Raw genomic sequence first — 26,411 nt, 5'->3', positions numbered from 1 at the left:
TAATATACTTAGGTTTCAGAGTAACAGCCGTGTTAGTCTGTATCCGCAAAAAGAAGAACAGGAGTACTTGTGGCACCTTAGAGACTAACAAATTTATTAGAGCATAAGCTTTCGTGGACTACAGCCCACTTCTTCGGATGCATAGTGGGCTGTAGTCCACGAAAGCTTATGCTCTAATAAATTTGTTAGTCTCTAGGGTGCCACAAGTAAATCTAAGTTGATATAGGAGACAACAGGAGTCCCAATTGGGAGGAAATAAGAACAGAGAAAGGTGGAGATGAGATTACATAGGGCCTTAACAGAGAGGACTGGAACTTTCAATTGATATGAAAAGACGGGAAGCTAGTGAAGAGATTCAAGATTGTCAAGGTGGTGAGAGAAGATGATTTCAGCAATGGGATTTTAAATAGATTGGAGGGTGGAGAGAAATTATAGTAATGAAAGCATGAGATGACCTAGGTGTGGAAGATGTGGTCCTTGATATAGAAATGCTTAGCTTACTATGAAGTAGATTTACAAAATAAGGAGAGTTAAGGATGTTTTAATGACTTGTTTGTGAGCTCTTAATTTTTTTTTTTATGGAGTCTTTAATAGTACAAACATGATAGCAGCTATTTGGCCCACTGTGTAAGAGTACATTTTAAATCCTCCAGCCTGTAAAAAAAACTCTGCAGAACTTTCCGAAGAGGACGCTATGATAGTGATGTCATGAAGCGTTCCCTTGAAATTTGGTTATAAATAAGATGAACTACTGTGGGTTTGGATTTGGAAGATGTTCCTTTAAATAGGTTTAAATTTTCCTACAGTGTCTTCAGTTGTTGGATAAACGAAAGGGAATTGGAGGGATGGGACCCATTACATTTTTTTAAACACTTAAGAAAAAATTGAAGCTTAAAATTCTCCTGACTAGTTTAGATAGGGAAAGCTTATGTTCCTTTTGCAGTGATGTACCAGGAAAAGATTTACTAAAGTGTCCATTAGATATGTCAGAAGTGCAGGTTTTTGTGTGACCAGAGGAACATCCACCAGCAGGCTTTGTTTTTAATTTGGTTTGATCATGGTCTTCGGTGAGGCGACATTTTCTGCAAACATCAGGAAAGTAACCAGAGGACCTGCCAGTGTTGGCCGTGAACAGCTGAATAGTGCCCAGGCAGATAGGGATCTGTGCTGTAAGGAAGTCGCATTCAATGGGTATGTTTTGAGAAAGTTGAACTTCATGCAGGAAGTGCCGTGGGCAGTGAAAGAACAAGACTGTGGTGCAGGGAGCATTGTCGAGCAATTTGGAAGCTGTCCATTCAGCCTTCATGGTGGGAGAACGCAGTGCTAGCTGTTCCAGAGGCAAGGTTTAATTCAGGCGGTGGGGCCGTATCCTGACTCCTCAATCCCGCACAGATTTCACAAACATTTTATCCCCCAGGACAACATTGCACACTGTGTCATTAGCGATCTTTAGTCTCATTAAACACACTGTATTGCTAGGCATTCCTGAAGCTATGCATCGTGCTGGTGGTGAGGAGGTGAAGAGCGTGATGACAATAGCAGAGGACGTAGAATTTATCCTACCTAACAAAACCACCATGTGTACATGATGCCTCTTGAAAAGTCTGTTCAAGTCCTGAGGAAATGGCAGGAGCGAGCAGGAGAGGATAAATCACGTCCCCCAAAATCTTGTCTTCCCACAAAATTAAAATGAAGCCCAAGATATTTAAAATTTTGCACCACCTGTTTTTAGTTATTGGCCCCCCATTTGCCATACTCTGAAATGAACCTCGTAGAGTTTCCCTGTGACATTCGTTTTATACTGTTTCAGTGTTGGTATCCTTACTGGATAGCTTGGAAGTACCAGTAGCAGAACTTAGTATAAAAAATTATCCTTTAAAATAATTGTATGTTCTGTCCCTCTGTTGTTTTCATAATCAAGTAAAATAGAAAAGAAATTTCTGTGGCTAAAACACTTTATCCTGAGTTTTAATTACCTTGACTGTGGTAAACTGTGGCAGCGTAAATACATAGAAAATGTATTCCTAATAAGGTTTATTCTTATACTCTGGCTATTTCTTTGTAGGGTTAAGGCATTTAATTCAGTTTGGTAGGCTGCCAAATAGTAATGACTTTCAAAGTAAAATTGCATGGAATTGGCATTCCATTTGTAGAGGTTCTTTTCTGGCACCTGTTGCTGTTACTTAGAAGTCTGTCTTACTAGTGCTGCTATTGTGATAATATGCATTGCTTTTACATGGCATTTGTTTGATTGACCACAAATACAAAATATTGTACTAGAAAGGGATGCAAATATAAAACAAATCAATTGAACTTTTGCTACTTATAACATTTTACAAGGGTCAATATAAATATTATGTATTAGATTTTAAAACAAGAATTATAGGAATCTTTGTAAGATCAGTAAACTTTCTCCTCTACAGGCTGTAGTGAGGAATTGCTACCCATTTTAATTCTATAACTGGGGGAAGAATTTCTGCTTGATGTATACATTGTTATATGTGAGACGAGATAATATCTTATCTCCTTTTAAAGTGTGGTTCTACGCTGAAAAGTAACAGGGTAGAAATAGCACCTCCTTTCTCAACAAATCTGTTCCCCTTGTGAATAGAGGCAGGTTTGCTGACTTCAGTGAAAACTGTAGTTGGGTTTTTTATTACTAATTCCTATAAGCCCTGCAGAGCCAGCACAGATATATGGGAGATGGATTCAAGTGTGACTCATGAATCAACAAAACTTTTAACTGCAATTGTGGCCACACTTTTCTCTGTGTTACATGTGTTTGGCCCATTTGAAAAGAGTTATAACTGAGAGCAGAATTTGGACTCCAGAATCTGCATTATTGATTGTGATGCACGAGTCAGGATAAATAGGACTTAATATGCAAAGGCATTGACTACTGAAATATGAGAATGAATGATATTATTAGAAATAGTAATTGAAATTCTGTCTGGTAGCTGTGAACTTGCCACATAGACCAACTAACGTTACACTGGAACCATGATGCTCAGTTTAGAATTACTCAGAATTTTCTATTGCAAACTCTTCCTTCACTTCAGTGAGTTTTCTTTCATGACTGGATCATTTGTTGCCTTCTAGATTCCTGGGCCTATACTTTTGGCCATCTCCCTCTGGTTAAGGTGAATAGTTATGCATTAGCCATATTACCTTTGTCCAAATGAATGGCCATGCTCCACTAAATAAGGGATTAAGAAAACAAGTATAAGTAGTTGGCTCTTTAAGTAAATTTCAGGGGATTGTATTTTACTCATATTTAATATTGGATATTAAGTAGCTTGATTTCCCTGCAAGTCTGCATTTTAAGGAGGTGTGAATTACATGCTGAAGTCATAATTATTGGCTAATTATTTTTCATTTTCATTTAACTTGGAGAGCATTTTGGATGTTTCACGGATTACAAGCAACTCGTTATTAAAGACATGAATGTTGAGGAGCTCGGAGGGTAATAATCAGCAATTTCACATGCAGAATTGCACACAGACGTAGTGTTATCTGTTAATTTTACCAAATTGAGTGAGCACTGCCCTTCCATTTTAGCATTGCCATTTTTCTATATACAATTTTTGAAAAAAATGTTGCCAGCTGACTCCTTATTTAAATTTTTGCCACTTGATGTTTGCCACTTCAGTCTTTTCAGTCCCACAGGAAGTTAGTCAACAGCCACAAATAGGATGCAGGACCTGATTAAGGCGTTCCTGGATTCCCAGCTCCTGAAGTCAATATGATTACATCAGAATCTCAGCTGTCATTTAAAAACAAAAATTAAGTTTCTAGTAGTTGTGAAAAGCTTGGCAATATGCAGTTATATCTGCTTGAGTCTGCAGATAATTTGAACTGAGGTGCGTGAACCACCTTGTGCATTTCAATGGAGTGTTAACTTCAAAACTTAATGCTCCAAAGGGGCCTATCAACACCACCTTTTCATAGAATCATAGGACTGGAAGGGACTTCGAGGTGTCATCTAGTCCAGTCCCCTGCCTCGTGGCAGGACTAAGAATTATCTAGACCATTCCTGACAGGTGTTTGTCCAACCTGCTCTTAAAAATCTCCAGTGATGGAGATTCCACAACCTCCCTAGGCAATGAATTATTCCACTGCTTAAGCACCCTGACAGGAAGTTTTTCCTAATGTCCAACCTAAACCTCCCTTGCTGCAATTTAAGCCCATTGTTTCTTGTCCTATCCTCAGAGGTCAAGAAAAACAACTTTTCTCTCTCCTCCTTGTAACAGCCTTTTACGTACTTGAAACAGTTATCGTGTCCCCTCTCAGCCTTCTCTTCTCCAGACTAAACAAACCCAATTTTTTCAGTCTTCCCTCGTGGGTCATGTTTTCTAGACCTTTAATCATTTTTGTCGCTCTTCTCTGGACTCTCTCCAATTTGTCCACATTCTTCCTGAAATGTGGTGCCCAGAACTGGACACAATACTCTAGTTGAGGCCTAATCAGCGTGGAGTAGAGTAGAAGAATTACTTATGTTTTGCTTACAACACTCCTGCTAATACATCTCAGAATGATGTTTGCTTTTTTTGCAACAGTGTTGCACTGTTGACTCATATTTAGCTTGTGATCCACTATGACCCCCAGATCCCTTTCCACAGTACTCCTTCCTAGGCAGTCATTTCCCATTTTGTATGTGTGCAACTGATTGTTCCTTTCTAAGTGGAGTATTTTGCATTTGTCCTTATTGAATTTCATCCTGTTTACTTCAAACCAGTTCTCCAGTTTGTCCAGATCATTTTGAATTTTAATCCTGTCCTCCAAAGCACTTGCAACTCCTCCCAGCTTCGTGTTGTCCACAAACTTTGTAAGTGTGCTCTCTATGCCATTATCTAAATCATTGAATGGCCACAAGGGATCCTGGGCCATAGGGTTTGTCTGCACTGCACAACTAACCTGGTATTTGGCTCTCTGGTTACCTTGCCTGAGTATGAGCTGTTTCCGCAGCAAATCTTTACCCACATTGTTTCCTCAGTGTTTCTGCACTCGCTTCTGTCTGTGGGCATATCCCATGATTTATGCTGAGATGCTCGGGGATTCTTTCCCAATTAATTGTATCAATTGCTGGAGAACTTGCCTGTCCTTTGGAGGCGGAGAGGGGGAATTGTGGGAAGGGCATTTGAGCACTATGAGCACTTGAGTGCTCTTGGCCATCCTCACGTTCTAGCCCTTGCTAAAGCATTTTGTGCTTTAACCCAGGCCCCCAAGCTGTGCATGCAAGCACAGGTTTCAAGTGCAATTAAGCATATGGATGAGGGTGGATAGTAACAGAGTTTGGAATGTAGGAGCACATGCTAAAACTACAGACATACTCTGTGTGCTGAGGGCCCTGGATTGCCTTAATCTGGACCTGATGGGATGAGAGTGATAGTGTGATGCGTAAGCATTTTTGTGAAGGAGAAAGTAGTACTTCTTTTAACTAATTTAGTTGCAGAGTGTCCAATGAAATTTTGTGAAAATCACCAGAAAACTCTCCATAAATCACATTGCTGGAGGTCAGTGATTAATGCTGATGACCTAGGAAGTACAAGTTGTTAACTTCTTGCATCTGTGAAACTTAAACTCCACAAGAGGGTAGGTGAGGAGCCTCGAATTTTCTTTCTACTGTGGCAGATTGCTTGGGCACACCTTTAATGAAAGGCTGAAGTTTGTCCACACTGTGCTAGCAACAGTGTTTAAAAATAGATCCCAGCACTGTTCTTGTCAGGATTCCTAGTATGGTGGTTCTGTGAGCTTGCCCAAACCACTTTATTGACTCCCTTCCCTGGGACAGATTAACTTTTGTAGTTAAGTGTGACTATAAATAACGTTTAAAACATGGAACCCGCTGACCCCATTTACCCACGTTTTAAAACAATATTAGCCATAATCCAACCCCCCCCGTCCTCCGACTGCCCCGACCCCTATCCACACTCCCACACCCTGACAGGCCCCCTGGGACTCCCATGCCTATCCAACTGCCCCCTGTCCCTTATCCAACCCCCTGCTCCCTGCCCTCGTACCATGAGAGCACCAGGACTGGCAGCCGCGCCGCCCGGCCGGAGCCAGCCACGCAGTCTAGAGCACTGGGACAGGCTGGTGGCTCTCGCAGTCGTGCTGCCTGGCAGGAGCTCTCAGCCCCGCCGCCCAGAGCGCTGGCGGCACAGTGAGCTGAGGCTGCGGGGGAGAGGGAACAGCAGGGGAGGGGCCGGGGGCTAGCCTCCCCGTCTGGGAGCTCAAGGTCTAGGCAGGACGGTCCCGCAGACCAGATGCAGCCTGCAGGCTGTAGTTTGCCCACCTCTGTGCTAGATCTGCTGCAGAGCAGGAAGAGACGGGTCATGTCCTGAGGAGTGTGTGTTAAAACCACTCAGATACCATGTTTTTTCTGCAAGTGTAGGTGGGGTCATAACATAAATATAGGCATAGTGGTGAGTTGCTTCAATTTTGAGCTCTGTTGGCCAAAATCTGATGCCATTGAATGTGGCAACAAAAATTCCCAAGCTGATTTCTGTGAGGGGGAGAATGTGCCTCTGTATGCCATTATAAAGCTCTTGGATATTTACCTAGGGAATTTAGTGGAAAAACCAGAACACTAAACCTGCTTTTTACAGTTTGTGTTGTTAAACTCAGTAACTGTTGGTATTTAATATGTTTGATGCAGCAAACAGGATGTAGAATGTGTTTGAAAGACAATTAATGTAGAATCTACATAAATAGATCAGAGTCGTACTTAACTCATAAATGACCAAGGAGGTTCTTTAATTTTTAGCTCAGAAAACACCACTGAAAGTCTTGTTTTCACTAGGGAAAAGTGTGTTTAATGCATCTTAGTGAATTGAGGTAAGCCTTGTGAGGGATGGGGGAGGGGTATTTACCTCTGCCAGCTAGCATGTGTTAAAGCTACAACTGTCTTCTCTAGTATTTTAATGCACCTTTTTTACCCCCAAGTATGGACAGTGACCCCAGTTGAGTGTAGGGGGAATCATCTTTTACAATCAGCTTGATTCCTAACATATATAATTCTATCTTTGGTATTTGTCTGTGTATTCTCTCAAATATAGTACACTAGATTGGACATACTGCATATAACCTTTGGCCAGGATCTAGACTTTTGTAGTACATTCCTGTACATTGGAATAATTAATTAATTGACATATCCACCTGGATACTGTGCAGTTTCAGGAATTACTCTGTAAAAGTGCAATGAGTTATTTAAAATACTGGATGTTCTTTATGGAAACCTGATGTTAAATATGTAGTGCCCCATATTTTGGAAACTTTACTGGATCTTTTTTTAATGCCCTTTTCCAAAGAAACTGAGAACTAATAACTTCTGCCTGTTTTCTCATGCTACTTGGTCCAGTGTATATACTAGTGTGCCAGTGATGAACTCACCACCTGGCAGTGCCAAACGCCAAAATTGTGCTGTTTCCTTCAGGAGCCTTTGTATTCAGCTCCATCAGGAATTCCAGCAGCCTCTTGCAGCACTTACATGTTTGTTACAAGTAGTTCTCTTAGGCACTTACAAAAATATTGTAGACCGTATTCTAAGGCTTAAGTATTTGTGGTCTGCATAATCACTAATTTATTCATACTTTGCTGGGTATTTAAAAAAATCTTGCAGTCTTGAATGGGCATCCTTCAAATCCTTAAAAATAGTGCAACTTCAAGTATGATTTTCGACTTGATAGAAAGGCAATTATCTCTTGTGTATTTTAACATAAAAATGCATATGGAAGCCAGAGTTTGAGGGGCTGGGAAGAGACATTTGATTTGACACCATTATCAATAATTCTGTTATGTGCATTTTTGAAACATTAACTGAATAAATTCTCTTTGTTACCCTCCTAGATTTAAATCTTTCTGCTATTTTAAAAATGTAAGTTAACCAGAGGAAGTTTGTGATAGCAAGTGAGGCTGTTCTTGAGTCCTTATTTTCAGAGTTGCAGAGAGCACCCACAGTATTCATCAAAATCATCCCCTCTGAACAATCGAGTGCTAAGGCCTTATGTACATTACACTAGAAACTAATGTTGGAAGCAACCCTGTTTTAACATAGTGTTAGACCCCATCTTCCCTACACAATTAACCGCGTTTAAGTACTGTTGTGAAACATGGTTGTTATCTGCATGTATAAACAAAGTTTCTTTCTGTGCAAGCAGAAAAATAAAACTGCGGGGTGGGGGAGCGAGGGCTGTTTTGGCTATGTATCTACCATGGTTAAAACAGTTGCCCAATGTCTTTCATGCACAGGCAAGAAAAGTTTTCAAACCACACCACAACAATGTGCTGATGCTAAGCACAATTGGTTTGTAGTGATTTAGAGCCTGTGGGAGAAAAAATAAATTAAGAAATTAAATATTTGATGTCAAATTTGGCAACAATCTGCATGCTGTCAGGTACTTCCTTAGGTTCAGTAGGGTGGAGCTGTGAATCTGCAGTGACATTGAGGCCTTGACTTCATGACCAGGCCTTGCCACAGCCCTATATGGAGAGCATAGTGTTCTTTCACTGAGCTCGGGATCAAGAGACCTTCCACTCTGCTTTCTTAGCTCTTTATTTTAGCCTCTGTCCTCAAGCTGACACGCAGTTGGTCAGCTCAGCATCACTTGCTGGCCCCTGTGGTGGATAACATACTTTCCAGGCAGCCTGACAGAGAAATATCTGAGGCAGATGTTCAGCCCCTTCCTCCTCATTCGACAGATTGCTGGTGCTCTATCTTGCTACACCAGGTTTGTTTTCTGTTGGAATCTAAAGATAGCAGGGGTCAAAATCCAGTGAATCTTATTTAGTGATACAGTTGGCAACCAGTTTTGCTCCCTCATTTTACCGCAAAGTTCATTTTTGTGCCTTATTCTTCAGACCTCCATACACTCAGAAGTCCAACAACATTCTGTCCAGTATGCTTCGACCTACAGCTTGCTGGGAATGGCTCTTTTACAAAACTAAGAGAAGAGAGGAACCCAATCACTTCTCTTTTTTTTTTCCCTGGCTGTATTTGGTGAACCTTTGTCCAGAAAGCATTGTTCAAGTCTTTCTTGTGTCTTAATATCCCAGACCTGTTTTCACTTGAATTCAGTGGTTTGAGCAGAAGGGGATAGACTATTTAAAATAGTGGAAGTGCAGAGTGTTAACTATTAGATTAAACTTTCAACACATCAGTCCACTAAACTATCATTTTTCTCTTTGGATTGAGTCACTGCTATATTTCTTTCCACTTACAATTGTTTTATAGTGAGGGTTGACTATCTCACTATTGCAATCAATGCGGATTAATTCCTGAGTAAAGTATCATGGAGCAAGCAGGTAAGACCGTATGCATTCATGCAATTTTTACATTTAAATTTTGTCAACAGAGATTGGTATTTACTCTGCATGAATTTCAAGCTGAAATAATGCACCATTTTAAAAAATGGAGCAACATGTTCTCTCCCCTAATATTTTATACTAGAGTAAACTAAAGCACATTTTCAGTAAACAGTATTCCTGAAAAAGGAGTTCTTCCTGGCAGTTCCTGGCTTGATAAAATGAACTTGAGTGTTCTGTGGCTGTATCTAAAAATGCATGTCTGGAAAATACCACAATATATGACCCTAGAAAAAGAGGTCATTCTGTAATGCTTCAAAATTAAACTCCGTCGTTTGTAGCTGTAGTGCATAGTGATTCAAGGATCCATGTAATGAGAATGGATACTGTGGAATGTTCCTCTTTTAATGTGTTCATATCTAACACAGTCAATTTCTTCTATCATCCTTTTCCTTATTTCTGTTGTCCTTTAAATATTAATACCTTAGAAGACTAAGCCAATGTGTATTAGTAAATCCACAACTATGCCTCGGTGTATATAATGCTGTGTAGGCACGTGATGTGTTGAATGGAAATTTACCAGCTCAGAACATTGGGAAGTATTAAAAATAGTGTTCATCCGTTGATTACGTACAACTCTGTTTCTCAAGGCTTGTTAGTGATGGATTATTTGTGTAGACCAGGGGTGTGGTGAAGGGGGTCTAGGATCTCACCTTGAAAGCTGTAGCAATTTTCCTGGGTGAGGAGTGCTGGACACAACCATTGTCTCCAAACACAGTAAGTGCCACTCACTGAATTGGTTAGAAAGGAGGCAGCAAAACAAGGTGCTTCCTCGGCACTGAGCACACTGCAGCTCTGTGGATGAGCTTGGTATCGGAGTGCTGATTTCCACTGTCTGTCAGTCTGGCCTGGAGTTGTTATTTAACAGTAACCGTTTACAATGTAGTGCTTAGCAGCTCCAATTGGACCTGGGAGTCCCTTGTTAGCTGCTTTACAAATCTAAACAAAGACAGGGTCCCTGTTCCTGAAGACCTCTGAGTTTCATTTTCAGGGTATAAGAACCAGCTTTGAAAAATTGAATATTGGTTTTTCAAATTGAGATCTAGAAGCTTCTAAAACAAATTGTCTGATTTTTGTAAATATTATGTTTTGGACAACTAGGTAAAATTAAACAGATCTCTATTGGACCAACTTTTCTCTTTGTTCTCCGTAACACTGCTGCATCTCCTGTCAACTGAGAGATCTCAACTGGAATTTCACTCTGTATCAGGAGAGCATTTAAGTGCCACCAACATGCTTGGTGCTGAACAAGAGGCAGACAATCCTCACCCCAAAGAGTTTATAATCTGAACATACAGCTCTCATTGCTCTAGGTGTGAAACAATTAGGTTGCTCAGCTTTTGCAGATCTGTGTAAGTGCAGCATTCCAATGGAGTGTGTGTGGGAAGAGATTGAGGTAGTAGCTTGGAATGAAATCAGTGTGTGGGAACCCTATGACCCCCACATAAATATGCTTAAATTGGTTTTCTGAGGCATGAGAATAGAGCATTGAACCTTGTCAAAAAGTGTGGTATTTCTTTGGGTGTTTAGGTTTACATTGTTCTCTGTTAATTGAAATCTTGATTAGTGATTACAGCATTTTGCTAAGTTCAGCTGCATTCAATTCACTGAAGTGTGAACGTAAAGTACTCTTGAGTTACGGAAACATTCTAGGCTCTTGTTTGAACCAAGTGCTCTTTCCGTTTCAGAAATACACGCCACGGGATTCAACTATCAGAATGAAGATGAGAAAGTTACTCTCTCCTTTCCCAGTACTCTACAAAAAGGTAAGAGGTGCTTCCAAAGTTTCAGGGCATGTCTACACTACAAAATTAAATCGACTTAAGATAATTCAACTGCTGCAGTAATTAAAGAGGTGTTTCACATCCACACTGTACTTGTTCTGTCGGCTGTGCGCATCCTCACCAGGCGTGCTTCCACCAGCTTAACTGTGTGGGGCAAGGTGGGGCAGTGGCAGCTGGAGCCTCACTGTCTTGGGACTGACAGCTCACAGCTGGAGTCCCCATACTGCCCAGTGGTGTGGGGGGCTCCAGCTGTCAGCCCTGGGCAGGTGAGCTCCAGCTGTGAGCCCCGCAGTGGGGCTGACAGCCAACAGGCGATGTAAGTAACACAGTGTCAACACAGATACTGCATCACCTAACTACATCAACTTAAGTGCTACGCCTCTCATGAATGTGGAGTTAAGTCGGTGTAGTGGGCGACTCACATCGGTGGGAGTTACATTTTAGTGTAGACGCTTCCAAAACTGCCTTAAGTCGACCTAACTCTGTAGTGTAGACCAGGCCTCAGACTGACATGCTACGTGGCTCAGCCAAGTTAAAATACTGTCACTCAGGGTGGGTCTGTCTGCCTCTCTTATTGTGTATTCCTTTTGCTATGTGTTTTATTTAAAATTTCCCCTTCTGAATTTCACAATCTGATGGGCGAATGTCAGGCAACTGAACAGTTAGTGCCCAGTTTCTAACTAGCTTAATATTTACATTGCAGTTAAACAGAGGGGCCAGTTTCCATAATGCTTCAGTGTTAATAGTAGGGCTGTCAATTAATTGCAGTTAATGCAAGCAATTAACGCAAAACAAAATAACTAGATTAAAAATAGCTGTGATTAATCACTGTTTTAATCGCACAGGAAAACAATAATAGAACACCAATTTGAATTTATTATAAATATTTTTGGATGTTTTTCTACATTTTCAAATATATTTATTTCAATTACAATGCAGAATACAAAATATACAGTGCTCACTTTGTATTATTTTGATTACAAGTATTTGCACTGTGAAAAAATAAAAGAAATAGTATTTTGCAGTTCACCTTGTACAAGTACTGTAGTGCAGTCTCTATCGTGAAAGTGTAACTTACAAATGTAGAAATATTTTTACATAACTGTACTCAAAAACAAAACAATGTAAAACTGTAGAGCCTACAAGTCCACTCAGTCCTACTTCTTGTTCAGCCAGTCGCTTAGACAAACTTGTTTGTTTACATTTACGGGAGATAATGCTGCCCTCTTCTTATTTACAATGTCACCTGGCAATGAGAACAGGCATTCGCATGGCACGTAGCCAGGTATTTATGTGCCAGATATGCTAAACATTTGTATGCCCCTTCATGCTTTAACTTGTAGGCTCTAAAGTTTTACATTGTTTTGGTTTTGAGTACAGTTATGTAAAAAAAAAGTTATACATTTGTAAATTGCACTTTTATGATAGAGATTGCACTATAGCAGGGGTTCTCAATCTTTTTCTTTCTGAGCCCTCTTCCACTCTCCCTCCCCCCCAAAAGCGATAAAAACTCCACAGCCCACCTGTGTCACAACAATTGTTTTTCTGCATATAAAACCCAGGGCCGGCATTAGGGGGTAGCAAGCAGGGCAGTTGCCTGGGGCCCCTGCAAAGTTACATTCCTCAGGCTTCAGCCCCGGGTGGTGGGACTCAGGGACCCGGGCTTCAGCCCCATGCAGTAAGACTTCGGCTTTGTGTCCTGGGCTCCAGCGAGTCTAATGCTAGTCCTGATTGGTGGACCCCTTGAAACCAGCTCGCGGCCCCGCAGGGGGCCCTGGTCCCCTGGTTGAGAACCACCACACTACAGTAATTGTCTCAGGTGAATTAAAAAATACTATTTCTTTTGTTTATATTTTTACAGTGCAAATATTTGTAAGAACAAATAATATAAAGTGAGCACTGTATACTTTGAGTTTTGTGTTGTCATTGAAATCAATATATTTTAAAATGTAGAAAAAATCCAAAAATATATATAATAAATTTAAATTGGTTTTCTATTATTGATTTAAAGTGCGATTAAAACGGCAATTAATCGTGACTATTTTTATCTCACGGTTAATTGTGAATATTTTTGTAATCGTTTGACAGTCCTAGTTAATAGTGAAATTATCTAGTGAATTGAAAAACTCCTTTATATAGAATGCCCTAGAAGAAGTGGGTGAGGATCATAGAAAGTGGGCCTGGTTCAGGTTACTACGACTCTCCTGCTTTGGCTCTGTCTCGGCTAGAGTTGCTTTCCGTTCTCAATTCCCACCAAACAGGTAGCTTAATTGTTCACTGAATATTTTGGGTGTCTTGGCTAGACAAGAAAGAGAAAACAAGAAGAGGACCAAGAAAAATTGGTGACCTGGGAATGACAGAAGTTGCTTAAGACTCAGCCCTCTTCTAGAGTCTTGATTCCAGAACTGGGGATTAATGAATGTTTGTATAGTGTTTTAAGCATATAAACCACAGTGCAAAGTGCTAAGTATTTGTTTGTAAAGTGCCTTAGTATCCCTGAATGAAAGCTGCAGTAAGGCCAAAGTACTATGATGTAAGACTGCTCTATTTCAAGATTTACTCACAATACTTATTCCCTCTCGGTCGTCTAAACATAAAGTAACTTTTTGAGGCCGGTTTAGACCTCAGCATTGTTCAAGTAGTTGTTGGGGTTGGTGACATCATTGGATAGTTTAGGAGATGAATAATTTCACATCTGACATGAGTTAAAATCTATCCCAGGTTGGTAGGGACTGGAAGAGAGTTGGTTACTGAGAGGCTTATATAAAATGAGCATTTGGATTCACCCCCTGTCCTGGAGGGGCTGATGTCCATCTCGCACAAATCCGTACCACAGTTGGCTCTACTTCTAGGCAGTCTCCTTTGGCAGCCCATGCAGAGAAGCCCAAGACTGAATGGGTATGAAAAGTAAACTGAACTATCTTCTGACTTGAGGGGGAGAAATCATTTAAAAGGTTAAGATACATTGGTGGGACGCTGCAGATGCTCATATTTAAGCGTTTGTGCTGACTGAAATCACATGGCCTACTGGTATTGCAGCATTTAAAGAAATCTTCCTATCAAGCCACACACACACACTCTTAGCTATAGAATAATTTTGTCATTACCTAGCAGAAGTACCCAGCAGAAGTGGTTCGGTGCTGACAACTCCAGGAATCTTTCAGCAGATCCTCTGTTTGATATTGTCCTGTGTGGTTAGGCACATTAACTATTTTGCACGATAATTAGTAGAGCAACTTGTAGTTCAGTGGGAAAAAAAATGTGCAGTTGATGGTTTTCTGCCTATAGGTACCATGATGCCTAGCAATGGCAGCATTGTAGGAGAGGGTTCCTGTTGATAGTGGCAATTTGTATGGTAAAATACTAGCGTCTGGGTCAGCTGGAAACACTCCTCTTGTCGAGATGTTTAAATATTTCACTGACTAAAAAAAAAATCTAGTGCAGGTTACTATTTGCCTAGCTGTTAAAAAAAAATAAATCAAGATTTGAAAGATACAAAATTTCAACTACTTTAAAAATTCCATATTTCATTCTCTCATACTTCATTGTCTCAGTTCTTGACGTTCCTCCCCTGCCCCCTCCAAGAAAGAATGGGGAGCTGCAGCAGGCTTCACGTTTCATGGACAGATGCACAAAGTCTGATTCTATGCATGTAGGACTTATCCAGTTGCTCTAGTTTGTTCATTATAGTGAGCCAGTAGAAGATTGAAATGTACAAGTATCCTATTTGTTCAATTATATTTGGCGGTAGCAGGTTGAAATTAAAACCCAATGATGGGATTAAAGGTTTGTAGGTCCTCTTTTCTAGAATTCTAGTAGGCTTTTGCAAGAGTATATTTTAAATAAGAACAATTGTGCCTGTGCCTTAAAAAATTACTGTCAGTCTAGCTCCTTAGTTAGCAGTTGATTCCACATTAGAACTGTATCAGTGGCCGGATTGCACTAGAATAAAGTTTAATTTGCATTGACACTGTAAATGACATTCACTTGACTTGAGACCTGCTCCTCCAAAGAACATTCTCGCTGACACACTAAGTAAACCGCGCCTGTGATAAAGTTACGTTGATGTGTCCGACTCTGGGCCTATAGAACTAAAAGATGATTCTGTGATTGTTTGCTTTTGGTAATAGTGAAGTTTGCTCTTGAACACCTGAGGTGATTCTAATCATCTGCCTGCCATTGGGAGTTAGGCTTAGGAGCTATTTATGTGAGAGATTGTTGATCTGTTCTCTTGTTACCCAGAAAGGGCTAAGCTGAATTAATGTAGTGCTCTCCAGGCTTTGAATATACAAACTCCTTGTTAACTGTGTGGCAGTTCCGTTTGCTGAGAGATTTTTTTTAGGTTGGAATTTGACACCACAATTGAATAAGGTGTATATTTTTATCTGTGCATGCAGTTTTGTAAAGATTCTAAGCAGATACAAATGTTACTGTGCTTTATTCTGTAGGTTATTGGCATGTTGCCTTTCTTAGCAAGATCAGGTTCCCCTTTTGTGCTGAGGCATCAAGGGCAGAATAAATCCTGGATGTCAGAGTGCAGACAGCTCTACCTTGACTACTGTATTAGATTTTCGTAAGATTCTATTAATATCCGCTTAGGCACTCCATATAAATAGGCTTTCTAAGCCTACCTGTGGAGCGTAGAGTTAAAACTAACATCCCGTCATGCATCCCTCACTTGTAATAGTTGCAGTATCAGGTCCTTAAATTGGGTAAAAAGATAGAGCTTAGTCTGGTTACAATCAAGTAGAAAAAGTGAATACAAGCAGAAGCCTCACAGGTACTAACCAGTCAAGTGCTGTATCTCCATGGCTGGTTAGATTTTGCTTGTATTACTCCTAATACTTAGCTACCACTGAGCAGTGTTCTATGCCGTGCTGCCAAAAAAGGGGAGGGTTCGAGGGGTGCTGGCGATGGAGCGGTGGGTGGGGAGGAATTGGAGGGAAGAGTTATTTCAGAAGGGCAGTGAGCCAACTAAGTAGCCCAGCCTGAGAAAGCAGACGAAATAAATGTTCTGTTTGGCACCTCCAAATAACATGTCCCATCTGTTCTTTTTTTGTCACAGGGACGGGGACGTTAAAGATAGACTTTGTTGGAGAGCTGAATGATAAAATGAAAGGTTTCTATAGAAGTAAATATACTACCCCTTCTGGAGACACGCGCTATGCTGCTGTCACTCAGTTTGAGGTATGAGCTGTATTTTTGTTTTCAGAAAGGGTCATTCATAATATAAGGTTTACTCTTGGGAGAAGATTTGGGGACAGTTTTTCTAGTCTCAACTACATGCATGGCCTGATTTTTTTTAGAATCCATATTTTCCACTTCTCATTCTCAGCAAAGTAGAAGGTAATAAAAAATCAGCTTTGTACTGTGACCTAAAAGTCAACAAATCCAGGGTCTGGCAAATTCCTCAGTCGAAGTCTCTGTCTATATATAGTAGATGCATATGTATAACAGCTGCAGTGTTAGAAACAAATTCCTTTAACAGCTGCTTTGAACCAAATGTCCATATAAATTGCCTTTTGAAAGTACGCTAATATTTTACTTTGACTCTCTGACTTACTCCCAATAGCTTAATGGCACTCAGATTGTGTGCTATCTTCTGTCTCAAGTATTCTATAGCTCTTAACAGCATTACATTTTAATACCATTCTTTAAACCAGTGGTCTCCAACTTTTTGCGCACACGATCACTTTTTGAATTTAAGGGCAACCTAGTTCTACCCCACCCCTTCCCTGAGGCCCCGCCCTGCGCGCGCTCTCTCACTCTCACACTCACACTCACACACACATCGCCCTCCATCCCACCCTCATTCACTTTCATTGGGCAGGGGTTTGGGAGGGGGTGTGGGCACTGGGCTGGGACCAAGGGGTTCACAGTGTGGGAGGGAGCTCTGGGCTGAGCCTGGGACAGGGGGTGAGAGGTGCAGCTCTGGGAGGGAGTTTGGGTGCAGGAGGGGGCTCCGGGCTGGAGCAGGAGGTTAGGGTGCAGGCGAGGTATGGGGTGCTGGCTCCTGCCGGGTGGCACTTACCTCAGGCGGTGGCGTAGCGGAGCTAAGGCAGGCTCCCTGCCTGCCTCTGCCCCACGCTGCTCCCGTAAGGGGCCCACGTGCTCCGGGGAGGGCACGTGGCTCCACGTGCTGCCCCTCTCCTCAGGCACCGCCCCCGCAGCGCCCATTGACCACAGTTCCCCATTCCCGGCCAATGAAAGTTGTGGGGGCGGTGCTTGCAGGCAAGAGCAGCATGCGATAACCCTTGCCTCCCCCTCCCCCGGGGCTGCTGGCCGCTTCCAGGAGTGGTGTGAGGCCGGGGCAGGCAGGGACCCTGCCTTAGTGGCAGCCCTGCTGCACTGCCAAATTTTTAGCAGCCGGAGATCCTTTATCTAATGCACATAAAACATACCATGGTGTGTGCAGTCTAATGAGATGATGCAACCAAAGGGTCATGTGTGCTTTCTATGGATGTCTGTGCACCCTCCCTTTTACATGACTGAAGCATTACTTGGGTCATGGTTGTGCTGAATTTTGCTCAGGGACTGTAAACTTCAGTGGCAACACAAGATGAATTTCTCTTGCCTTTTTTTTTAACCTGAGAGTGAATTAGCATATAGTTTAAGAGAAAACATACTAATCCAAGGGCCAAGGAAGATGAACAAGGAAACTTTTTCTAGCAGAGACTGACCCTAGCTTGCCAGACTATCAATAGAATGTATTTTTATGTGCTTCATTGTGATAATCTCTGTGAAAGATTTGTTCAGTTAATGCTCTTATTTCCTTGAGGCCACTGATGCTCGCAGAGCCTTCCCTTGCTGGGATGAACCTGCTATTAAGGCAACATTCGATATCTCATTGGTCGTCCCTAAAGACAGAGTAGCTTTGTCAAATATGGTAAGTGCTTAATGTGCAAGTAATGAACTCAGTTTTTAATAGCAACTGGCTGTGTAGTGGTTTTGTTTGCAAGTTAGTGATGTGTTTTGGTGACACCCATTAATAGGAAGATGGATTGTATTATTTGTCATTACTAAGCAGTTATACTTGATTGAGGGAAGCTTTTTTAAAAGTAGATATCCATTGCTAGCTGATGCTAGTACAGAAATTAAATACGCTGCACAAGCCAGAGAGGGTTGTTTATTAAAACGAGTCCTAACACGTGGCATGACGTGCTGCTCAATTAAATGAATGAAAAAAATAAAACTTTTGCTTGTTTAGAAAGCTACATAGACATGCATGGCATTTTATAGATGAATAAGACCAGTCTCTGCCCTGGAGAGCTGATAATTAAAGTTCAGACGTAATAGGAGCGAGTGGTAGCAATTTCATCGCAGGTACGAAGGGGATATCTTCACATTCCCCATTTCAAATATGGTGTAAATCTTCATAATAGTCATTTGCCACTGAGAAACCACCCTTCAGTGTCTCATCCTACAGGCTCCTATTGTTGGATGACTGTTTACTAATAAAGGCCATTTTCAGTTAGGACTCAGTTTCTTCTCTCAGGCAGCTTGATGCTGTAATGTGTTAATGCAAGCCAGAAGTCTTGTCCATCGACCATTTTGTTGCAGCCATCCTTTCTGTGTTTGAACAAAAGAATCGTGCTCTGGAAACTTGTTAGGGGAAACTGGCTCCATAGGCATGGGTCCTGTCACCAGTCCTGGAGAGCAGGAGTCCAGGAACTGATAGCAAAAGCTATCCATCAGACCTTAGCTACTGCGGTGCGAAATATGACTTGTGGAGTAAACTATAGAAATTAAGTATTTGTTTTTCAGCTGGGGACTATAAATGTAATGAGCATTTTAAAGTTGTAATCCAGTGTTGCTTTTTATGGAACTAATCAGATTCCTTTTTGTGTTTGTTGGAAAGAATGTCACTGATCGGAAGCCATACCCTGATGATGAAAATCTGGTGGAAGTGAAGTTTGCCCGCACACCTGTGATGTCAACGTACCTAGTAGCATTTGTGGTGGGAGAATATGACTTTGTAGAGACCAGGTCGTCTGATGGTGTGTTAGTCCGTGTTTACACTCCTGTTGGCAAAGCAGAACAGGGAAAGTTTGCATTAGAGGTAAATGCGCTTGAAGTGATTTCTCTGCTATTTGTATAGTCCCCAGTTTTGGGGAGCCTACGTTCTGGCTGAGTTCTATCAACAGCACAATTAATGTGAAACTTGTCATGCTGCTTTGGTTTTGGTTTGATTAGTGACATGGAGAAACAAGGCTTGATAGTAAACTGAAATTCATTACATACAAATAAAACATGAAGTCATGACAAAAATCTAGATTCTGACCCGACTGAGATGATTTAGCATGATCATCTTTTATATAAAGTCAATGTAAGGTAGTAGAGATTGGCTGAAGCCTGGAAAAAAACGGGGTATTTCCAATGTTGGTACTCTGGCATTCCTGGAAGTCCCACCTTTTAGAAGTGGGATTTCTGGGGCAGAGAGCCAGTATGTGCTGCTTTCTGGAGTACTTACAGCCATGTGGAAATATCAATTCTGGCCTATCCTTGCGAGTTAGTTCAAAATGTTTACTAGGTTTTTCCTTTTATCTTTTTATAGGTTGCTGCTAAAACTCTGCCTTTTTATAAGGACTACTTCAATGTTCCTTATCCTCTTCCTAAAATTGATCTCATAGCTATTGCAGACTTTGCAGCTGGTAAAGTAACTCACTTTATTGCTGAACGGTATTGATTTTCTTTGAATTTTAAACATTTAGGAAGAGGTGTGTATCAATGTCAATAAACCTTTGTATTTATTTTATAAAGGTGCCATGGAGAACTGGGGCCTTGTTACTTATAGGTATGCTGTTAAAATACTGTCTTTCCCCCCTTTGTTCACTAATTTTGGAGGCAATCAGACTGGTTTTAGGGAGATATAATAATTGGGCTTCATCCCAAGTAAGGTTGAGTAACTTCCTCCAAACTCTAGCTTCAGTCTTGAGTAATTTAGGCTTTTACACCAGAATGCACTGGTGTTCACATCTCAGAAGGGCAAGAATGAGCTTTTAAGGCTACTGGCCAAGATAGCCTGAAAGATTTTAAAAGCATCTGGCAGCAGCAGCTTCTGCAAAAAAAGAAAGTGTTTTCTTGGCTACATTTCCCCCCCCCAGCCCCCCCATAGTTCTGTAGTTATTTACGCAGCTTAGAAAACTGTTTTTGATTTTTGCATGTTCTAGCCAAGTCGGTAAACTTCTGCAACCATAGGACAAACATGTGGGTTGAGTAATTTTTAAAACTTTAGCTTGCCTTCCATTTTCAGTTGCTTGATCAGATGAGCAAAATGTCATACCTTCTGCTTGATAGTCTCATGTTTGTTTTGAGCTGTTGGAAGGCGCTCCCTTCAGCCTCTGCAACGTGGGACTCTCATTAGCTCTAGGTTAATTAGCATTGAAGTGAGATTTCAGGATTTTTCTTCTTTTAAATTTACCCCATTAATTTGGCCTTACAAAATTGTCATGAAAAATTACTAGCCCATGCACAAAATCTACTTGCCCACGCTACCATGCTGACGAGAACTGATATTTTATTCCCTGTGCAAAAATTATTTGCCCTGGGTGTGTAGAATTTTGTAAGCCTGCTTTAATGCTAGTGCTACATTCTCCCCTTGCATTCAGATTGGCAGTCTTGCCTGTTACCTGTATGATAGATAAGAGGCTGGCATAATGTGCAGGCTCTATTTTATCCAAGACATTTTTTCCCTCCTTGAATCGCAGGAGTCTGAAAGTCTCTTCTGATTGACCTATTGAGCCATGGTTATGACACAGGTGTTTGTAGATTTCTTTAGCGTTCCCTTATTGGATCACAAGTGAAATGAGTGTGTGTGTCTGTGTGTGGATATTCGTATGCATCTGAGATGGTAAATGTAACACAACTGATGACTGGGCACGTGGATGAGTGGTGACTCCTTCTGGGTTGAGTGTGGGAAAGAAGACTTGCTTTGCATACGTTATGAAGTGTGAAAGCAAACTGCAGTCAAGGTGAGACTTTTCCCCTGTTTTTTCTAGTCATGTAGCTGGACTATTTTTTGCAGAATAAAGTTTTTCTCTTGTCTGGGTTTCTTGCCCTTGATTTCATGCATACTTTGAGGAAGTGTTGCCCCAAGTCATCCCAACAGCTCTGAAATTTAATGTAACTGTTTTATGTGCAAACTGAAACAACTTCTGTTTTTCAGTTGTGCGGATCATGTTTGTAGCTTGCTTAGGTAATTCAGACTGTTTAAAATCTTATTTTTCCCAGATGTGTGCTGCTCAATTAATCTCTCTTTATTTCTTAAAAACAGGGAGACTGCACTGCTGATTGATCCCAAAAATTCCTGCTCTTCGTCCCGCCAGTGGGTTGCTCTGGTTGTGGGACACGAACTTGCTCACCAGTGGTTTGGAAACCTTGTAACTATGGTATCTAATATTTAAAGTATTTTTTTTATTATTTGTATTACCATAGCACCTAGGAGTCCTAAACATAGACCAGTACCACATTGTGCTAGGCACTGTACAAACACAGAACAAAGAGACTGTCCCCACCCCAAGGAGCTTGCATGCTAACTAAGATGAGACATATCATGTGTTTAGATTTGTCATGCTTCTCCTAACTATGGGTAGATTCTTCAAGTGCCCCCTAAAGTATCATGTAAAAGGGAATAGACATGTTGAGTTAGATACTTTAAAAAGCTGTCTTTAAATTGGATTTTAAAATACCTACTTGACCAGATGCGCCTGAAGAACAGGTGTATAAACAGAAAAATGCTAATTAACCTGTTCTAGTTCATGTGTGCGTGAATTAATGTTAAGAAGTTGACTTAGTCTGTTTGAATGTAGCCAGAGAGTGGGAAGAGAACAGCAGGTTTCCATGGAAATGAGCTAAGCCACCATATTAGATTACTTTTAAAGTGATAAATCCTTATTTTCCTTTCTGGTAGGGATGATTCACTGTGTCATCAGGAACTTTTCTTACTAAGCAGGCCTTCTCAGTTGGTGACACTGGGACTGTATTATTCTAATCCATTAGTTGAAAAGTTGCCTGGTAGTAGCGGACATAGATTATTTTGGGTCTATAGGGAGCCAGTCTTCTGAATGATTGACGCTGAAGTCATTTAGATGGGAATAAAAGTACAGGAGAGGCAGCAGGTTGAAAGGTGCTAATAAACTCCTCACTGTGCTTACAAACCCGAAAGCCATGTTTACTGAAATGTCTGCCGACAAATGGTCTCTGCCTGTTCTGATTAGATCTTTACAATGCTGTAGTAGCCTGATGCTCCTTTCTTTCCTCTGACACCCCCTCAAAAAAACCAACAACCCTGCTAATGGGTCCTTGGAAGCCAACCCTGTTAAATGTTAGGAAACCTTGTTGCCAGAAGCAGAGTGTGTTTGGTAATTGAACTAGAAGCACTGCAGCAAAAGGAGCACAGCTTCTGAAGCCAGCAGTTTCCTAGCCGTATCTTTTAGGCTGCCAAAACAGAGGTCATGACTTCGGTGGAAGACAGATTTATATGTCACTTCACCAGGGAAACTAGTAAGGAAGCAGTTCTCAGCCTTTTCCATAGTGTGGCACGCATCATAATAGAAAGTTGTCTTTTCCCTTTCACGATTGCACAGGCCACCTCCCTGTGTGATTCAAGTCACATCCCTGTCACAGCAACAGCAATTAATTTGAAAAGTAATATTAGGATAGTATGTAATGTATGTTTAGCTTTGAATGCAATCGGGCAGCTGGAAATTGAGAGAGCCGGCGTTGTGTGATCAACCAGCTCTTTGTGGATCACTAGCAAGTGCTTTTGGGACCACCGGTGGCTCACAGACCTTTAGTGGTCTACCACACCTTGAGAACCATTACAGTAAGGCATTTAACAAAGCAATATTGTCTTATAAGGGCTTTGATACTTCGATAAAAAGTTTTACCTTTTCTTTCCCTTTTGAAGCTTTGTGCCATTCATAAAGTTTTCTTCTTTTAATTTTCATATTTTCAGATTTTTTGTATTTGAAATAGGATTATGTTTTGTGAAGTGAAAGTCTTTCACTTTCCCATTTCAGGTAGCTTGTTGTACACAGGGAACAAAGATACTATCGCTGCAGGAAGTGTCAGTTACATCGTGGTTACAGTGTGCCAATGTTGGATCTTAGCAGATAGCCAGCTCTTTAACACTGAAGATATTAAACTAATTGGAATCAAAATAGTTCTGAGAAATAAATAGATGCCTGAGCAACGAGACGGGAATCTCATCTCCCCACCCCGGTCTTTAGTTTTCATTGGGGTAGGCTAGCAGCTTGTTGCACTTAGCATGCGACTGACAGCCACTTACACGTCATGAAATTAATACAGAAAAAACCTGACTTGTTGGGAGTTTGAAAGTAAAGTTGAATATCTTTCATTTTTCACAGTTGCATTAATCCTTTGGCACCAGTACTATATTTAAGTTCTGGAACTTTTGTCTTGGAAACAGATTTAATCAGAACTATAATGAAAATTGAACAGTCTCCACTCTAAAAATAAATAATGTTGGACTTATCTGGGTAGAATGTCAGTGAAATTATTCCTTTTCAAATTCCCTCTGTGATGTTTCATTCTTAACCAGGAAGTAGAATTGTTGTGTGGCTGAATTTCTATTGGGTTGACTCTGCATCACTTTCCAATTTTTTCTCCTTAAATAGACCTGGCAACTTAATCAAACATATCTGAATTTACCTACCACTGGTTTATGAGTAAGAGTACTATATCTGAAAGAAATAAGAGGATGGGAAAGCCTTTTCCTCTAATTTTTTTTTCAGTTTCATATGTAGTCGGTTTCCTTATCTCCCTCAGTACAGTAGGCATTGTCTCTCTTAGCCAGGCATGGGGAAGGAGGATGCATTTTAAAATATAGGACATATAATTGTAAAGCTGCAAAAATTGTCAGCGAGTGTGTCTTGGACAGGTATAATCCTGAAACTACTTTAACTTCCTTCCCCCACCCCCAATAATTAATTACTAGATTTCAGGTTTTCAGTATCTGTTTACAGCAGTATTCTTTCTCCCTCAGGTATCCAAACTCTTTTTCTATTACCTGTAAGGACATTAATACAAAAACTCCTGTGAGGCTGTGATTGACGGAGGCCTTTCCGTAATTAGCAGAATGTGTGGATTCCCCAGGATCTGGCTACTTTGTTGAATTGCGGCCTTCCATGCCACAGACAGCTTCCCCAATCTGCTCTTCCCTTGTCCGCTTCCTGCAACTGTTCCCTCTGTGGCTCTGCCCTCAAATCCAGCCTAATATGCAATTACTTTTGTACCACCCGCAGGTTTGCCCTCTCTCTTTTGAGTTCTTGGAAGCACAGCTCACCTAGCAAACAGTTGCTAGGTAGATCATTCTGCAGTGGGTTCAGTTCAGTTCACAAGCTGTTCTAAGGCTAAAGGGGATACTGTTGTGTAACACAGTCTGCTGTGTGTTCTATTCCACTTCCTGAATTTGACGTCTCCATATTGGGGGATTCAGACACCATCTCAGTAGACCTTTCTCTCTGATTTGCGGTTAACTGGGCCGTTAATAGGTTATAGTCTGTAATGCAGATTTTTTAGTTGAGTGAGTAGGAAGAGTGTTAAAAATAAGTGAAACAAAGCATTTTATATTCAAATACTCTTTTCTTTCCAGGAATGGTGGACCCACCTTTGGCTGAATGAAGGCTTTGCCTCCTGGATTGAGTATCTTTGTGTAGACCACTGCTTCCCAGAGTATGATATCTGGACTCAGTTTGTTTCGGCTGATTACACACGAGCTCAAGAGCTCGATGCTTTAGACAACAGTCATCCTATTGAAGTGAGCTGTAACTCCCTGCTATTGGCATTATTTGTCTCTTTCAGTTCAGCTGGGAATTCTGGGTAGAAACCTTCCACTGATAGCTAGAAAGGAGGGAAGTGTGCAGGTATTCACAATGCAAAGGAAAAATCTCAAATTGCTTTTACATCTAGTAGATTTTCTGTTAAAATAGGAAGGCCTCTTCTAGTAAAAGTAGTGCTTAAGGGAGATCTGAAAGCTCACGCAATTGGTAATGGTTTAAATACCCTTTCATCTCTACTGACTTGAGCTGGCAAACTAGTGACCAAAACTCGTGGTTTTTCTCTGACGACAGTGAAATGAGTTGTTGGGGGTCTCAGTCCAGTTCCTAGTCAATACTTGCCCACATTAGAAGCAACCACCCCTAATTGGTACCTTTGAGTCTCAGCAGTGAGGGAAGGATAGACCAGAGGGCAATAACTTCCCTGTAATCCTTAGAGCTGGTCACTCTGGTTCAGAATTGGAGGCCCATTAACAGGACAATATGAGGAAACTCGTTGCCACTGCTTGTGCTGTACCTGTGAACAAATAAGAATGCAAGTCTTCTGGGCTGTCAGTCTGGCACCTTAACCTAAAAATGTGCATAAAGTGTCATTTTGAACACTTTGAAAATTATGCTGCCGATCTGCTGAGTATTTGTATAGATGAGGTGGTAGCTATTGGATCTATTCACCTATATTTATAGTCCAGCCTCCATTATATAAATGACCCAGGGATTTAATATCTTCAGTCAAGCTTTCAGATAATCAATAGATTATAATAGATATCGGGGGCATGATCCTGCTTTGCATAACAGGGAATTTTGGATACTTGTGGATGTACTGCAGGCACCCACAGGCAGGTACCGTGCTGGTACGCTAACTTTTCCCATTGCCTTATCAGTAACCAGTTTTCATTATATTATTTTTTTACTTTGAGCTCAACCAAATTTAGTCAAGTCAAAGTGTGAGTGTTCGAGTGCAGATCATGGGCCACAAAGGACTGGGGCAAGACCTTTAGACCTATTTATTAGGTGCTGGAAGCTAAGCACAAGACTGTCAACCTATAAACTAATCCTGGTGCCGCCATCTCTGAACATATCTAGTTGAAGAGGCACATTAGGCAGGCTTAGTAAGAGATTCAGACATGGAGATAGGCTACACGAACCTCCTCTGTAGCTGAACTATTAAATAAGAAAATTGTTTTAGCGTTGGCTATTGAGACTCTTTTGTTCTGTTCATTTGAACTAGAGTTGCAGACAAGATGTTGCTTGTTCTAACTACGCATTGTACTGTAAACCCCAGGTCAGCGTGGGCCACCCATCTGAAGTAGACGAAATATTTGATGCTATTTCTTATAGCAAAGGCGCATCTGTAATCCGAATGTTACATGACTACATTGGAGATGAGGTAAAAAGGCACAATTCTATTGTGCACAATTCAATGCAGATTATTAGTAAAAACTCGTGTTGAACAGTTAAAAACAGG

General features: G+C 41.0%; 1 protein-coding gene across 1 annotated transcript in view; it reads left to right on the top strand.

Annotated features, from left to right (window-relative positions):
* NPEPPS (aminopeptidase puromycin sensitive) overlaps positions 1-26,411 on the top strand; it is a 61,238-nt gene that overhangs the window by 12,403 nt on the left and 22,424 nt on the right. The window contains exons 3-11 of the mRNA XM_034755643.1: positions 11,052-11,129; positions 16,213-16,334; positions 17,926-18,033; positions 19,006-19,206; positions 19,702-19,798; positions 19,908-19,941; positions 21,421-21,535; positions 24,763-24,927; positions 26,229-26,333. Of these exons, the coding sequence (XP_034611534.1) occupies positions 11,052-11,129; positions 16,213-16,334; positions 17,926-18,033; positions 19,006-19,206; positions 19,702-19,798; positions 19,908-19,941; positions 21,421-21,535; positions 24,763-24,927; positions 26,229-26,333 (1,025 nt within the window). The remainder of the gene's footprint in view (positions 1-11,051; positions 11,130-16,212; positions 16,335-17,925; positions 18,034-19,005; positions 19,207-19,701; positions 19,799-19,907; positions 19,942-21,420; positions 21,536-24,762; positions 24,928-26,228; positions 26,334-26,411) is intronic.

Source organism: Trachemys scripta, chromosome 23 (genome assembly GCF_013100865.1).
Source record: "Trachemys scripta elegans isolate TJP31775 chromosome 23, CAS_Tse_1.0, whole genome shotgun sequence".
In the NCBI taxonomy this organism is placed as follows: domain Eukaryota; kingdom Metazoa; phylum Chordata; order Testudines; family Emydidae; genus Trachemys; species Trachemys scripta.
Note: the sequence above shows the minus strand (reverse complement) of the source record. Positions and strands in the feature narration are given on the sequence as shown.